Here is a 16,148-nt window from a genome sequence, read left to right as displayed (position 1 = left end):
TGCGAAGGTAGTAATAAGGTATTAAAAAAATATTTCAAGGAGCATGGTCTATTTCATCCCACATAAATCAGCAGTGCTGTCAGGGGGAGCAGCCTGGCCTTCCTCTTCCTCTCGTCTTCATTGACTCACCTAGAGACACATCAGGGAGCTGCATCAGCCTCTAAACTGCTCCAGAAAAAAAAAGGTCATTTTTTAACTGGTTTGCCTGGTCCCAGTGCAAGGTGGGGGCACAGATGGCTCTGTGAGCAGAAGCATAGACCTGTATCAGACTAAACTGAGTATAAAACTGCCTGGATCCTGACACGTTTAGTGCTAAATTTGCTATTCCCCACCTGTCATCTGTGGGGAAATAGTTTCAGGTAGAGAACAATGTCTCATGCTGTGTACAGTGTACAGTAATTTCTGCTTTTTTTCCTGACCCGTCCAGAAAGAAAAATATAACTAAGGCTACTGCAGTTGCCTTCTCTTTTATACAAACAGATTAATAAAACTAAACTTGGGTGCAGAATCAACATCCAGTCTCCACTCCCAGCTCTTTTGTTCAAAAAGACCAATGGCTGCAATGAACATCCACTGTCAAGGGCTGGATGGCTCATCCCAGGCAAGCACCCAGCTGCCAGGCTAAAGACTGATTTGCACCCTCCCTCTCAAGGACCTTTAAAGGAATCCTGTATTTTGGCAGTCAAACAGCTTTGAGAGTGAGCAGCACACACTTTAAAAGTAGCTGTGCTGTGGTGGTGTTGAAGCAGACTATGGAATGTCCAACCCAGGGACTCATCTCTCCTCAGGCCCTCACAATACTGGAGAAACCGAAGTGTGAATTACCATCAGCGAAAACTCCTCCTCGGGAGGAGGTCACCATCACTGTTTCCAAATGGTGGAAGGTCTTGGTGCTTACCTTGGTGCACAGCCTGAGTGCTGAGAGCCCTCAGGAGAAGGACAGCAGAGGAGGAAGCCTTTGCTCCAGGGAGGAATGGCACACATAAAGACATCTCCATCTTCAGCATTTCTGACTGACTGCTCCAAGCAGGTTCTGGTTCTGCCTGGTAGTGACTCTTCACATGTAGAGACACCCACTTACACATGCTTTGTGCTTGCTGTGGAAGCTGTTTTAAGGCTCTGAAATCTTCTCATGCATTGTTTAGGGAGCCTGGACACGAGGCCCGGATAATGAAGTGCTTCAGTCCTGAGAGTCTGGGATATTGTGGTTTGATTTTTCCCCCACACATGGAAGAGTGAAATCATATAACTTTTTAGTAGAAATATTGCTGCAATTGAAAATTTATTTTAAGTTTCTAATGTCACCAAGTTTATGAAAGCCAAAGTCCTCTTCTGCTACATTAAAAAGAATAGACAACCCCCCCCAACACAGCTCCATTAGAAACACCCTCAGCACTCCCACAGAGCTGAAGGGTGCATATGCAGAGAGTAAAGAGCAAACACTCATGTTCTGCATGGTCTCTAATAATGATTTCAAACACCACTGTCAACAGGCAGAAAGTTTCTCCCAAAGCCAGAGAGTGTCCCACCTTCACCCCATGAGTAACAGAAGCCAACGCACAGCACGGGATTCCTTCCAGCAACAGTAATTCCTTAAGACTTAAAACTAATGCATTAATCACCTTAATGGTAATCCATTAATGTGAAGAACCTGAAGATCAAAAGGCAGAATCAGGGATGTGCTCCGTAGCAATGGTGTTACAGTTTTAGGGTAATACTGAATTACAAAATTCGACTGACTAGAGGCTTATCCGTGCCAGCAGAGTGTGTGAATACCAAGAGAGCAGAAAATGATGGCACAGAATATTAATATTTCTACACAGGGATTGGTTTGTGTTGATGATGTGATTCAGAAAGGTGACTCGACATGGTTGCTTCTTGAAATCAGGCCCAAAGTATTTAAGGACCAAAATCGTTAACGTTTTATTTAAAGAGCGATACACTTGTTTACGTTGTGGCAGAAAGATCTCTGTATTCTGATCTCAAAATCTTTATATCAGAGGGCAGTAATGCCACCACTTTGAACACTTCCAGTTAATTATCACTAGAACATTTTGATAATGACAGTGTCTTTTGCAATATGAACAAAATGAGGGAAAAAAATAATAAAAGAGTATAGGAAAAAAAAAAGGCCAAACAACCCTGGGAGCACTGACTTCAATGAGTTCAACAAATATTCAAGCCACATTTAATAACTTTATAAAACTAGTATCAAAGTAAAGAATATATAGTCAAAATACAGAAATCAAGTTGAGTGAGAGAAAACAGCCTGATGAGATCAAACAGAAGTTAAACAGAACAGATTAATATAAACAAGTTAGCTGAAAGGTCGCTTTGCTTCGTGTAGCACTATTTCAGCAACTCCTTTCCTCAACAGGCAGCTTAGAAGGAAAAAAGAAGATATGCATCATTTTAAAATCCTGCTGTATGTTTTACTGTGATTGTTTGTAGAAACAGCATCACCCCAATTCGGAACCCAAGTTACTTTCTTATTTAATAAACACAGTGGATGGGGGGTTTTTTTGTAAGAAAATGAAAGTTCAGAATGAAGCGTCTGCATTCAGCTTTCCATTACACATATTGTTCTATTGGCTAGGAATTCTTTTATTTGTGAACTGCAAATTATTAAGATTTGCTTACACTTCCAAACCTTTTGTTTGCCATAGATATTTCACTTCTAAAAGTGTCTGGTGTGGCACTCACTAATTACAGAATTATAAAAGGTAGAATAAGGCTTTGCCCACTCAGAAATTCGCATTTTTGGTAAAGGTAACAATATATCAGCATCACTAACATCCTAAGAATAGGCATACATTTAATTTTATATCACCATCCTTCCAAAGAAAAAAAGAAAGATTAAAAGATGTGTGCAACTGGTTTTAGCTTAGTATAAAATTTTCAAATCAGAACTCATTCAGCTGCGATAAACACTATGAATTACGTCTAAACATAGATGGAAAACAATGTGCCAGGCTTTCAAAGAAAAAAAAAAATTGGTTAGCAGATGATGATCCTGTAGTGCTATTGTGCACTATCCTGAAAGCCCAGAGAGAAAATAAAAAAATAAAAAAGGAAAAAAAAAAAAGAGGAAAAAGAAAAAAAGAAAAAAGAAAGAAAAAAATAAAAATAAAAATAAAAAAAGTCCCCAAACAAACCAGTTTTGATGCAGGTTTGGCATCAACTACACTTTATGGTCTTAGCCTCAGTATGCTCATCCAATAGCTGAGAAATTTAAAGTACCAGATTTTTCCACATCAGATAGCAGGTAGCTGGTGCATACATTTCAGACAAGAGAACTAGGATTTCTTTGAGATGGGATCAATAATGTATTGTTAAAATGTCCAAAGTGTGCAACAATAAGGCAGATTTCTTATTACACCACCCCTTAAAATACCCATTGTTTGATGAATCAAACAAGGTGCTTTAAACCAGCAGAGTAATAGGAGACAAGCAAGTGCCAGAATGAAGAAAAACTGCTAAAATGGGAACTGCCCTTCCTTTCACAAGGAGAAATAAAGAACTTTTGTATCTGGTATTTGAAAGGTTTTTAACAGCTGATATTCAATATCAGCTGATTCCTGAAGTGTTGGCAAGATACCAGGTTTCTGGTACTGGCCATGTCTAATGTTATTTAAATATTCACATCATGCAATAAGCAGTTTCACACTGCAATGTAATGGAAAATACTTCCTAAACTGAATTGGAACTGAGACCCAAAGCAGAACCAGTAAATAAATACCTCGCATATATGTCAAACTATATTCTCCAAACAAAACCTTACATCTTATCAAAGAAGTCAGAAAGTACTAACAAAAATTATATGCTTTCTACTATAATACTGTTAAATTTCCATGGCTGAGAATGTCCCATTAATTTTTTCTGCCTTTTTAAATTAGTTGACAAAGTAGAAATTCAAACACAGAAATAAAATGCATATATATGAGAGCACTGGCTCAGTGAGATATCAAATATACAGCATTCTAGTGTCAAAAGTACAGGCAGAAATGTCCAAGATTTCTTGGTGAAAAAGGGGCATTTGAGGAGTAAAAATTCTACTTAACAATCACTCACATTTTAACAGTGCATTAATTATAACAAAAGCTGGATGATAAGTGAGCAACAGAATCATAATGTTCAGTGTTCATAGCAGAACTTTATCCTCTGCTCATTTAAATGAGGTTGGAAACATATACTCATGTATGTGAAACTTTAAGTAGCTATATTTGTTTTTTTCAATTTTTCAGGATTCTTGCAAGAGGCAAACTTGTGACATGGAATTGAGCTGGATGTCAGTACAAGGTGGTGCTCAGAGAAGTCTTCCTCTCGATGCTGTGCCTCTGGCTTATCAAAGGATGATTAGTCCTACAATCTTGTTTGATCTATTCTTTTGCCTCTAGGAAAAGGGTTTCTTGAGGATACAGTTTTACCTCCAGTAATGATTTATTTGGATCCAACTGGGTCACCTGTAAATACATGAACACAAAGATATGTGTAAGTAGACTTTTGAATTGTTTATCTTCACAGTGCAGACTCTCACAGGGAAAATTTTTGAGCCCCTCCATCAGTGATAACTGAAGTAGTGAGTATTATTTTCCAGGATGCAGATTAAGAAATATATATTGTGTTTTCTGTTGTTGTTATTATAAGTATTATTTTGTAATAACAACAAACAGAACAAGGAAAAAACAGAATCCCTGACATTAATTCCAAGAAGGTCTGGTTCTCAACCATAAACTAATGCACGAGTCTGTTTTTGTCAAAGTTAAGAGCTTTTGGAAGGATTACTAGAACACGTGAGTTAAGATGAAAAATAAAGCTGTACTCCTAGAGAATTATCCCAACATTTCAGCCAAACTGATGGTGCAAGCAGCATAGCCATTCCAACAGGATCTCTCCATTGAAAAGAGAAACTCTATTTTCCTATTCCCTTTCTTGCCCCAAGTCACATGGTGGAACGCCCAGCTTTCACTCACCTCAATGCTTTCAGACACCTCAACAATCCCAGGCTGGGAGAAAACTGTTTCGTTTTCTATATATTTACTTATATAGACAAATTAATGACAAGTGTCCCAGCGTCATTCAGATGTTTACAAGTTTACAAGCCAATGCCATGACATCCTTCAGAGTACTGCAAAGCTTCGCGTAGAAAGATGAACCATTTTCCAAAGTATTTCACTTCCATTTTTAAACTTATTTTCCCTGGTAATTCTGCTTTTGTTTATTTTGCTGTGTGAGCACACCAGTTATCAGAAGTCTGCTTGTGAATAACAGCTTACTAGTCTTATGCCATCGGTATAAATGCAAATGCGCGCCAATAAACATTTTTTCCAAAGTTAAATTTGTTTCATCTATGAACACAGCATGTCACTGCTTTCTAAAAATGTCTCTTGAAAACATTAAGGATCCAGCACACAAAATGCTATCAATTAATAAGAAATGCTCATGTAATTTTCTTAAAAGCCTAATTTACTAATCCCGTTACCTATTAACAAAAATAGTATTGCTTCTTATTCCCTCCCCCCAACTAAATCAGGCAAACTTGAAATATATTTGCCTTTCTATTGTCTTATTGAATAATTAGGGAAAAGTTATTATTTAAACAAACTTTCAAGGCTTATCACTTCCTAAGACCATCAAAATCCACGTAATTTCCTCTGACTGCAGCAGAATTTTCTTAAAAATGACATACTTTAAAAACCCAAACCAAACCCAAAAACCAAACAGATGCATTATTTTTATTCCCAAAGAAGAACATATTTTCTTAAACTTCATGTTCCATGGTAAGCTACTGCTAAATGTCTGAAGAGAAAAATAATTTACAAAAACCAGACTCAATTTCAGATTCCTATTATCTACAGTCCAATTATGCATTCTTGCACAGATGCTGCCTGAATTATTGAAAGGTTATTATCTTCGAAAGCAAACCTGTTATGTAAAAAACAGCCAAAGTAGTGCATTTAAGTTTGTGATTACAGAAGTATGCTAATTAAGTATCTTGTTGCATTTTTTAATGTTTTGGTATTCTGCTACAGTCTGTTACTGAACAGGGAGTGAGGTAAAGAGGGGTCTGTGCAATTCGCAGCATCTGAGGTATTGGGCACCTGAGAGAAGCAATTTTCCTTCTTTTCAGTACAAGTCTCTATTAATTTAGACATCTTTATTTTCAAATCGTGCAACCATTTTGTTGGGGTTTTTGTGTTTGCCTTTTTTTTTTGCAAGAAAAGGCAGGAAAGTCAGAACAAGTCTCTTTTCCACTTAGGGAAAAAAAAAAATCTCGGAAGTATGCCTAGGCACTGAACACAACCTTCCAGGCTGTAACCATATGGAAACCTATTATTCACTTGAGTGTAATTCAAGATACATGTCCTAGTCTAAGGTCTGCAAACTTCAAGGGCCTTAAATAACAACAACACATGATGCTCCTTCCTCAGTGAGAAGGGTCCTAGGAGCCTTGTGGAGTACCTGCAGCACAAGGACTGTGCAGCTTTTCACCATAATTTCAGTGTGCTGCTTAATTCACTGAGGGACAGCAGAGTTTGCAAATGTTTACACCATTACCCAATTAACTAACAATATGGCTCCTACATCTGTCAACAAACAAAGCTGTTGTTGCTTTGTTTTAGCTCCTTGGCATTTTCTGTTCATATGGGTCGCCATTGTACTTAATTATCACACCACAACCCTTCTGCAGATTCTACTTTGTTATTAGTGGCTTGTAAATATGTTGTTTACTACAAAGAATAGAAGCCTTATTAGTGAACATACCTCCTAACAAAAGAAATGGTTTCTCTTGTAAATATATGAAATATAAGACCTAAGATGCATTCTAACTTACAGTATTTTAAAACAGAATTAGAAACCAAAGACTGATCTATAGCAGAGATCAAAGGAAAGAGCTGTAGCCTGCAAAGGTGTGTTTAATGTAGTGCTCTACTGCATCTCATTCACTTACATTTATATGCATTATTTCATAATGAAGAGTATAAAATGCCTTTAAATGCATATCTGTGTGCCTTGTTTCATTTCTATTAGTATAAATTCTGGAGCCCACTTCAGTGCTGACACCCCTTGGCTCTGATGCCATTGCATGATGCTCTTTCCAAAGCAGCCCTGAACATTATGTAAGCTACACTGTCCCAAACCCCTACACCTTTATTATTTGAAGATTTAGTCAATGTTGTTAGCATGTACACAGAAAATCATTGAAGTACGCTTATATATTGAATCTGATTTCATCTGTTCCACCTATGTGGTGGAATGAACACTTTCTTTATTAAGGTTGCAAAATTCATCTTCAGCATTAGTTAAAAGCCTTAACAAATGCTAAAGGTACATTTTTGTCTGTATCTTTAAGTCCTGCAATAACTGACTTTCTACCAGTCATAAGCACACAGTCTAGGAGTCACCTCCCACATCCTACTGTGATACCAGCTGAATGTATTTTGCAAATCTTCTGTGGGTTTGCTAATGCCAAATACTTTATATGATAATGAAACATGAACTAAAACCCCTTAAAAAGAGACTGTAAGGCATTCCAAACTTAGCTGGTGAGGACAGTGGCTGAGGAGGGACTAAGTGTCCAGAAGCTGAGAGTATAACACAAGTGACAGCAAAATTACTGACATTCAAGCTCACAGAACCCTGTAAAATAACATGCAGGTGCTTTCAGGGCTGTCCCAAAGCCCTGAACACAGAGAGTGCCCCAGGAGATTTTATCTTCAGGCAAATGACTTTCTGTGCAAACTTCAACACTCCCCCCTCTCAGGGAAGACTCCTTTGAGCAATAGGATCAGAGGTGCTACAGGACTTTATTTCTGCCAGTCTTAGATCTTGCCATTGAGCTGCTTTCACCGAAATAGGTTTAAGTTGATAAACAATACTTTTTTTCCAACTGTGGATTCCGTTTTATGGGATCTTAGGGTTTGGTGCACTGCAGCTACAGCTTCATCTTTTAGGAACTTTGTTACACAACCAATGTCAGTTTGGTGCCAGAGAGGTTATCACTTAAGTAAGTATTTGTTTAAGTGAATTCTGTGGTGATTATTCCACCTAAGCACTAGCTAGTTGAAGTACTTCTGTGGCACTTAGAAGTTCAAATCATTTAAGACTCTGCAAGGCACAAGGTAGTAATGTTAACTCTTACACTCCTCCTGTAAGAATGTAGTAGCTGCTTACACTTTATTCTGAATAAAGTCATTGGGTTTTTAGATAAACCAAAAATGAAAACTGATACTAGTTTAAAGAACATTTTAATACATTTTTATAGCAAAGTCTTTTTCCTTCTAGAATAACTTTTGAGCTATTTCTGTCTTCACCTTTGCTGACCTATCTGTTCTATTACACACACACATCCTGAGCAGCTGTACTTTTACCACTTACAAGGTGTGGTTCCTTACCCTCCCTAACTCTGCAGGGAAAAGATAAATAAATAAAAAAAAAAGGCTTAATGCCCAGCAAGGTAATTTAAAAATAAAGAATCAAATACACAATTATCATGACGCTTACACAAGCAGTAAATATCACACCCTTCACCTTTCTCTCCACCCTAGGACAAGGATCTGATTCCTGAGTAGCACAGCCTCTATACCACTTACACACGCATGAATACATTTAATGAATCTAACAGACAAAGAGTTCTTTTACTCTCTTTCCTAATCCTCCTAAAGTATAAATGCAATAGAAATTACTTAAAGGCACACCTGGTAAAGTACCAGATCTGTTTAAAAAACTATATTTTCAGAGTGACACACAAACAAATACAGTGAATCCTTTCTACCCATTGAAATATCTCTGGGTTACACAGATAATACACTCAACTTGAGCAACAAACAAAAGTAGGGTTACTTTATAGAAATATATGCAATTAGATCGGGCTTAGTTGAATAAACTTGGAGATAATTTACATCTGAATTGAAGAAAGCAGTCACAAACAAGGAAAAATATGTCATAGTAAAAGACTTGTAGCCTCGATCCAAATACAAAGCTTTAATCCAATACATCACACTCTTGTCTTACTCCTCTGAAGAGGTTTTCTCAAAACATATTTTAGATTAAGCATACTTAAAAATACATTTACTAAGCAAAGTAACAGCTGTTGATAAAACAGGAAATTGTGATGCTGTATCCTCTATTTTGAGCATGCTTCCCATTTTTCCCTTGGAAAGTCGTGCAGTGCTCCGAGATGCCACCAACCTTCACATAGAGTAAGTTTTCATTGCCTTAACATAATCTATATTAAAACAAATTTTGCTGCATAGATTTTAATCAGTGAAGGCTTATTGATCTCTCTTGCCCTACTTGACTTACTTGACAGGAAATTAAGAGAGCAACTGTGTTCTCCCGTATTTTCTAAAACACTGAACACAATGACAGGGTGGTGCAAATAACAAGGATAAGCCCAAACCCAGTGCTGCTGTATTTGTATAGTGGCACTTGGACTATCTTTTTAAAAGTTCTAAATGAAAATCTGATTTTTCAACTGGAATAAATACCTGATATTAGCAAAACAAAGCTTAAAAACCCCACAAAACTGAATTTCTTTTTTTGGTCAAAACTAAATAAAGCCCCAATGTTAATGATGTTTTTAAAAACACCAGACTTTTCCCAATCCTATGGCCTTTTAACAGTGAGTAATAAAACAAATACATAACTGTAGTTTATCTACTTTTCAACAAAAGGCCTTAGGAAGGACTGTATACACCTGGGTGGCTCTGAGGCAGTTCTGTGCCTCTTTTTAGCCAAGGATCAGATATTTTGTTTAATGATCAGTTCTTGCCCAAAATACAGCCAAAATACATTCAGTTACCAACATCACTGAATATTTGTTTTATGTTTCTTTCCAAGAACTAATCTCACTTAAAAAAATCACTACCAAGAGGCTGCATCTCCCTCTAGCCTTTCAAACAGCTCATTTTCAACGACAAAATAACCAACCCACTCCTTCATTTTGGCAGAAGTGCAAACACAAAAGTATTTCAATTAAGAAAAGCCTCTTTGAATAATGTGACTTTTATTGTTATGGTGCTGATGGTGCTGAAGTATTACACAAGTTGCCTTAAGAGCAAGAAGATGAAGTTGGAGTCAGTCAGAGGAGTCACCTGCAGGTCCTGACCCAGACAATTATGATCCCACAGTGGCAACAACTCTGAGACAGGAGGACTTCAGGCTTCAAGGAAGAGCAAGGTGGTGTAAAGCTCTCCTCAGATTTTCTGCTCTCCTCCCTTCCTTCTTTCTGGTTTGAAATATTTGATCTATTTAGGAATTCTTTGTGTGGTTTCTTGGAAAAAGAGAAGCCAACAGAGTACCTTGGACCTTGTCTTTTCCTGACAAAGGACCTGCAGGAAGAGAAGCTCCACTACCTGCTCTCTCACACTATTTACCTTCATTTTTCTTGTTGAGCAGAGAAAGTTTAAGCACTGGCATTTACAGATGAGAGCATTTGTATGTTAAGCATCCTTTCTGCTGTGCCAGGGAGCAAAACAGTCCATTTCTTGTGGGCAGTGCTGCCTGTGTGCTTATAGTGAACTAACAATTATTCATGTATTTAATTATTTGAAAACGTGCTAGCTTCACAGAAAAAAGATGACATCCCCAGAAATACTACAAATTTCACTCTGGCGATCGATGAAGAGCTGACAGGAAGCGAACAGCCACGTTGTCTGGGAGTTTGAAAACACATAAATACATTTAGTGCTCCAAATGAACTCTAAGAACTTTGCTTTGCATACATCCTGTGTATGGGGAATGGATGGGAACACAGTCACTCACAGGAGAACAACCCAGGATTGGATTCATGTGCACTTAATTATAATTGCATGAAAAAACAATCCAAAAGGATTTTTATCATGAGTTCAAAGGATTAAGATGTTCAGATACCACAATGATATCTACAGTATAACATTGTGATTGGTAGATAGGTAAATGGAATAAAGAGAGTGCCTAGGACTGCTTTGGTGATTTAGTCTGATGCATTACTTATGCAATTACCAAAACAGCAGGAGATCATTAAATTTTCTGGTAACCAGACACAGCAGTCTTAGTATCATACAATTACAAAGGCTCTCTATTGGTATTTTATCATTTCATTTTCTTCCTACAAGGGTCAAAAAAAGTCCACAAAATGGATATTAAGCATGAATTCTGGAGAAAAAGTATAAAATCTCTTAGGCCCAGTTTATGCTGGATAATCTCAAATGCAAGAGCAAAGCTCTACAGCTTAACTAAGGCATCTTCCTGTGAACAATAACGCGCCTCCCCTGAAATAAATGTTTTGTAAAATGGGGCAGTGCTGAATAAAAGAGCACTTTGGGTGCGAGGGATGTGCACTGAAGGGCTGTTGGGTGGAATATATTAATCCCATGGTTGGCATTAGTCACTGGGCTAACTAATGAGGATGATTCACCGGAGAGCTCACGCTCCGCATTGAGCATTCAGCGCTGGGTGAATGCTTGCTTACCCTAGTGAGCCCCAAGTAAAAGAGCTCATCTGAAATGCACACCTATTTCCTGAAACTGGTTAAACATTCCTTGTATTCAAATAGAGTTGCTGTGAGAGATCAGAAACTATATTGATCTACAGAATGTAATTCTACTTCTTTTCTTACATCTGTGAGATGTGACCTCCTTTCAGGGACTTGATACACGAAGGGCTTTAATCTTTCTCTTTGGATCAGTTACTTATCTAAAGACACTGGGTCTGAAAGAAACACATCAAGTCTGTCTTTCTTGTAAAAACATTGTGAAAAATCTTCCTGCAATATTTACAGAATTTTTTACTACCTACATGGAAATTATATTTCCAGACAAGCAAACATCACATTTCAAGAAGCAAAATATACTCAATGTTCTCTCAAGTGCTGTCACTGACTTCACCAGAGCAAGAATGTTACCTACTCCCTTCAGTAGGAGCTTACCAAAAGACTGTGATACTGTTCTTTGTGAGCAACAAACTTGTTAAAACAGGAATATCTGGGAGCTACAAATGCTTCAGTGTCCTTTCGTCTTGCTCTTGAGGTTAATCGTTCTAGTCCCTCCACTGTTACAAGTTGTCAGGAAAAACAGTCAGAAACCAGATTTCAAAAAGAGGCATGGGAATATGCCAGTCTGGAATGGCCAATTTGCTTAGGCAACTTCTTCATGTCTTAACTAAACCAAACCTAACTGCTTGAATAAATAAAATAACAACATATCCTGAAAGGAGATAAAAGACAAGGGCAGATAGTATTGACTTAAGGAAAGCTGTAAATGATAGGAGGAGGGACATCTACCTTTGTAGGTGGCTGTGGCCTTGTGTAAACTAGATTAGAGTAAACACATGACACCACTGACCTGAAAAATTTAAATTATGTGAATTAAAAGAGATGACTACTACTTTGTGTGGTAGGAAAGATGAATATCAGTAACCGAAATGCCTGGAAAAATTACAGGTATCACATGTAATTTTCAAAATTTTTTTAACCTATCAGAAAAATATTTCATTCATCTGAAATCCTCCTCTGCTATAAAACAGATATTCAAGCTACTTTCCTGATTTACAGAAAATTATTAAAAGTACTATAGGGTATAGTCATGACACTGCAAAATCCTTTATCACAATAACAGCTTTCTTCCATTTTTCTATCAAGATCAGGATTGGAGGAAGAATGTTAAGAGACAAAGATGGTCCAGGACATTCAACTCTTTCATGAACTATTTAGAGAGTTTAAACACGACCTAATGAGTTTAAAACAATGTTATCTGAAGGAAGTAGTTTGCATGGGGTGAAATTCAGAACAATCCTTACAAAGAACACCTGCCAGAACTCATATACAAAATTGTCAAACTACCTGGCATAGCAACATAGGGATTGTGCTCTAAAATTACCTTTCTGAGAACATCAGAGGATAATTCCCTGCTCAGAGGTCTCTGTACCAAGTGCTGCAGCTAAACTTACTATCCTGTAAGTACAGGATATATAGGATATGTTCTTTTCACAACTGTAAGCATCAAAGAGGATTAATCCTGCCAAAGCACAGGAATGAACAATCACATTTGGGTTTGGAGGAATACCTTACTCTATACTCCCATATAAAACTACAAATTGCCTGGCCCTAAATTTACTGAAATCCTGATCATATCTTATTTAAATTGACATGCAATTTGAGTTAAATTTATTTTCTGCCCTTTCAAGGGAGACAGATTTTTTGTTTCTGTTTATTTAAACTGCTGTTGAAATTGGTTAATTAAAAGGATTTTAAAAATCTTAATACTCTAAACAGAGCAAACTGGTTCTGAATTATTAAGCAACATTTTAGATGCATTTAAATAACCTTAAGTGACTTAACTGCCACCTGATCCTAAGCTGTGGCTCAGAAAAATAAAATGTGAAATACTGTAGAAGTCTTGGCTTACCAAGGCTTCCAGATACAGTAAATAAAGAGCTTAAGTCTCTAATACCGTGTCTGCAGAAGGCATCCTCTCAAATACATAACTAATGCTCCACCTCAAGGAGAAACCAGCAGCAGAAATTATAGGCTGCAATTTTGATTTTTCATGAGAAATTAATAAATTCAGTATTGGAGAAAACATGCCTGGCCCTCCCTTTCCAAGAGATACCATAAAACATTCACAAACATATTAACCCTAGTAGGGTGGCTGAAGCCCAGTTTGGGTAAATTTCTGCACATTCCTTTTATAGTTTCAGCTAGACCTGGTCCACTTCAGCTTCTTGCCCTCGTGGGGTAAAATGCCCACCCTGTAACAAGTTAAGGGTTTTAGGAAGACTTGTGCACATCACCAGCACTGAAGTAAGTGAAGAACTGATCATCCAGAGCTCTCCAAGGCACTGGGAGAAGGAGGATCTTGCAGCTGTGAGATCAAGAGGACTACCAAAATCATAATCTGGGAAGGCTTTTAAGAGAAAGGGACTTAAATACTGAACTAGAAGGTTGACTGAGCACACTAATATACATAGGGTAAGCTCTTTCTATTAATAGTTCAACGTGATTTCTGGAAGAAATGGAACTATAACTGTGAAATCAGCACACACATTTAACAGCGCACACATTTGCTCCCATGAAGCCTTTGCAGGTGTATTTAAGAATAATGCCAAGAAATACAACACAGCTTTTCACTCCCAAAGATGTGCTTGCCAACATTTTCAGAGTCTGAGGCACAGGCTGCCCCAGGCTCACATTTGTGATACACACTGGTGGTACAAGATGTGGTGCTGAGGTGCTGAGAGAGGAGCTGGTTAATATCTAATTTCAGCACTGATAGAAAGAACAACACAGTCAGTGACAAAGACCCAATAACAAGTCACTGCATGTGCTTAACTGCTTTGGAATGTCACTGCTGCTTTAAAATCTACAAGTAGTGTCTGGAAAAGGTTAATCTATGTATTTACTCATGTGTAGAAGTTTGTATTTACAGTAGGGTTATGATACCAACTTTAAGTTAGCTAAGGATATCTGTGTAAGCAACTGGAACATAGCACTAAGAACTAATGAATTTTTATTTACCAAAGATGTAAAAATACTTCAACAACACTGTATCAGGACTGATGGCTTTGAAAAGCAGGTAAAAATGATCTAACAAGTTTATCACAAGAAAATGTTGATTTGGTTGAAGATAATCCCCTTGTTTTGATAAGACAGAAACACTTTCGGGGGTGTGTATGTTATTGTAAAGCAGATTAGGATAGAAAAAACCTGCAAACTAACTTTAGAAGGCATGTTTTCATCTTATTGCAGCAAAACTCCAGCAAAGTAATTCTGATACTTTCAAACATATTTTTTAAAAAATGTTATTTATAGCTTAAATACAGACATTTAAAATGCTCTTGTTTTCTGGAGCACAAGCATGTCAAGTGCTCTGTCCTTGTGGCACAGATTCCAATTCATGTTTGTAACATATCATACAGCAGAAGGGTCTTGATACCTTACAGTGTATTTTTAAGAGACTACAGACCCCAAAGCTCAAGGCAATGAATATATACTTTGACTGTGTTTCCAAGCCATTCAACAATGACTTATTTTTATGTTTTTTAATCTGTCTATGGAATTGCACACTCCCAACTTTCCAAACCTGGGGAACATGACAAATGTCATTTATGGTTCTCAGTGGTTAGCAAATCCCTGGGGAATATTTTTTGTCTGTTGTAGCTCTGGTGGTCACAATGGCAACGGGATTCATACATGGCTGAGTCAATCAGCATGAATCATTTATGTGACTCCTCATACACGGCATTATTAGGTTGGAATCATAGAAAAAAGATGACAGGGTCTTTGCTTCCCACACAACAGACCAACAGCTCCAGACCCTGCCATTAAATTCTCCTTTCTTTGCCTCAGCCTTTTCTCCCTGCCAGTTTCACAAATGTGCTGACAATACCAGCCTGTTCTAATTTAGTGGTATTTTTTTCTTTTCTACTCCTTTTTAAATTTGTTCTTATGTGATTCACCTGATAAATTTCTGAACTTTTTACAGAGGACTAACATTCATAATGATGATGATGTGATTAAGTACAGAAACAGGCGGTGTAAAATGAAAAAAAAAAGTAAAATATTAAGGGTAATATACCTGTAGAGTTTTTATATTAAATATGTATTACATAAGAAATAAGTTACAGGTAGGGACGCATGACTTGCAAAATATTTAAAACACACAAACCCATTGTTTAGCCTGCAAAACATCATTTTTCTTCCATAAAGTAAACTGAACAAATCCTGGAATCACAGGTGACTTCTAGTCCTTGGTTCCACTGGAAGTGATACTGCATGCTTAAGGAGTAAAGTTAATTAGCGATTAATGAGATTCCTTAAATGCAGCTTTTCAGTCTGACTGATTAGGATTCCCAATATAGGACAAGGTGGAGGAAGAGCTGCAAGCACTGCAATCCTGTTCACAGTTATGCCAAAAATGGGTCAGAAATCACATCCACTCACAAGGTTGTCTTCTTGCTAAGGATGAGTTTCTTCTCCTTTGGAGTACTTACAAATAAGATGATAAAGCAAGAGGTATCTGTTACAAACTACTGTAAACATGTCAATCAGAGCCTCATTCCTAGTGAACTTCCTCCAGAGGCAGTGATGGGAAACAAAATGGAAAAGCAATCCAAATTATTCAACTCCTTTGGTGAAAAATGGCTTAACAAGTTGTCTGGAGATGCCT

General features: G+C 37.4%; 1 protein-coding gene across 1 annotated transcript in view; it reads right to left on the bottom strand.

Annotated features, from left to right (window-relative positions):
* Positions 1-1,265: 1,265 nt before the first annotated feature.
* The window catches only part of FAF1 (Fas associated factor 1), a 152,658-nt gene continuing 137,775 nt past the window's right edge, over positions 1,266-16,148 (bottom strand). Inside the window, exon 19 of the mRNA XM_008640751.2 lies at positions 1,266-4,463. Coding sequence (XP_008638973.2) covers positions 4,380-4,463 — 84 coding nt within the window. The 3' untranslated portion in view covers positions 1,266-4,379. The remainder of the gene's footprint in view (positions 4,464-16,148) is intronic.

This window comes from Corvus brachyrhynchos, unplaced genomic scaffold, assembly GCF_000691975.1.
Source record: "Corvus brachyrhynchos isolate BGI_N302 unplaced genomic scaffold, ASM69197v1 scaffold48, whole genome shotgun sequence".
Classification (NCBI taxonomy): Eukaryota; Metazoa; Chordata; class Aves; order Passeriformes; family Corvidae; genus Corvus; species Corvus brachyrhynchos.
Note: the sequence above shows the minus strand (reverse complement) of the source record. Positions and strands in the feature narration are given on the sequence as shown.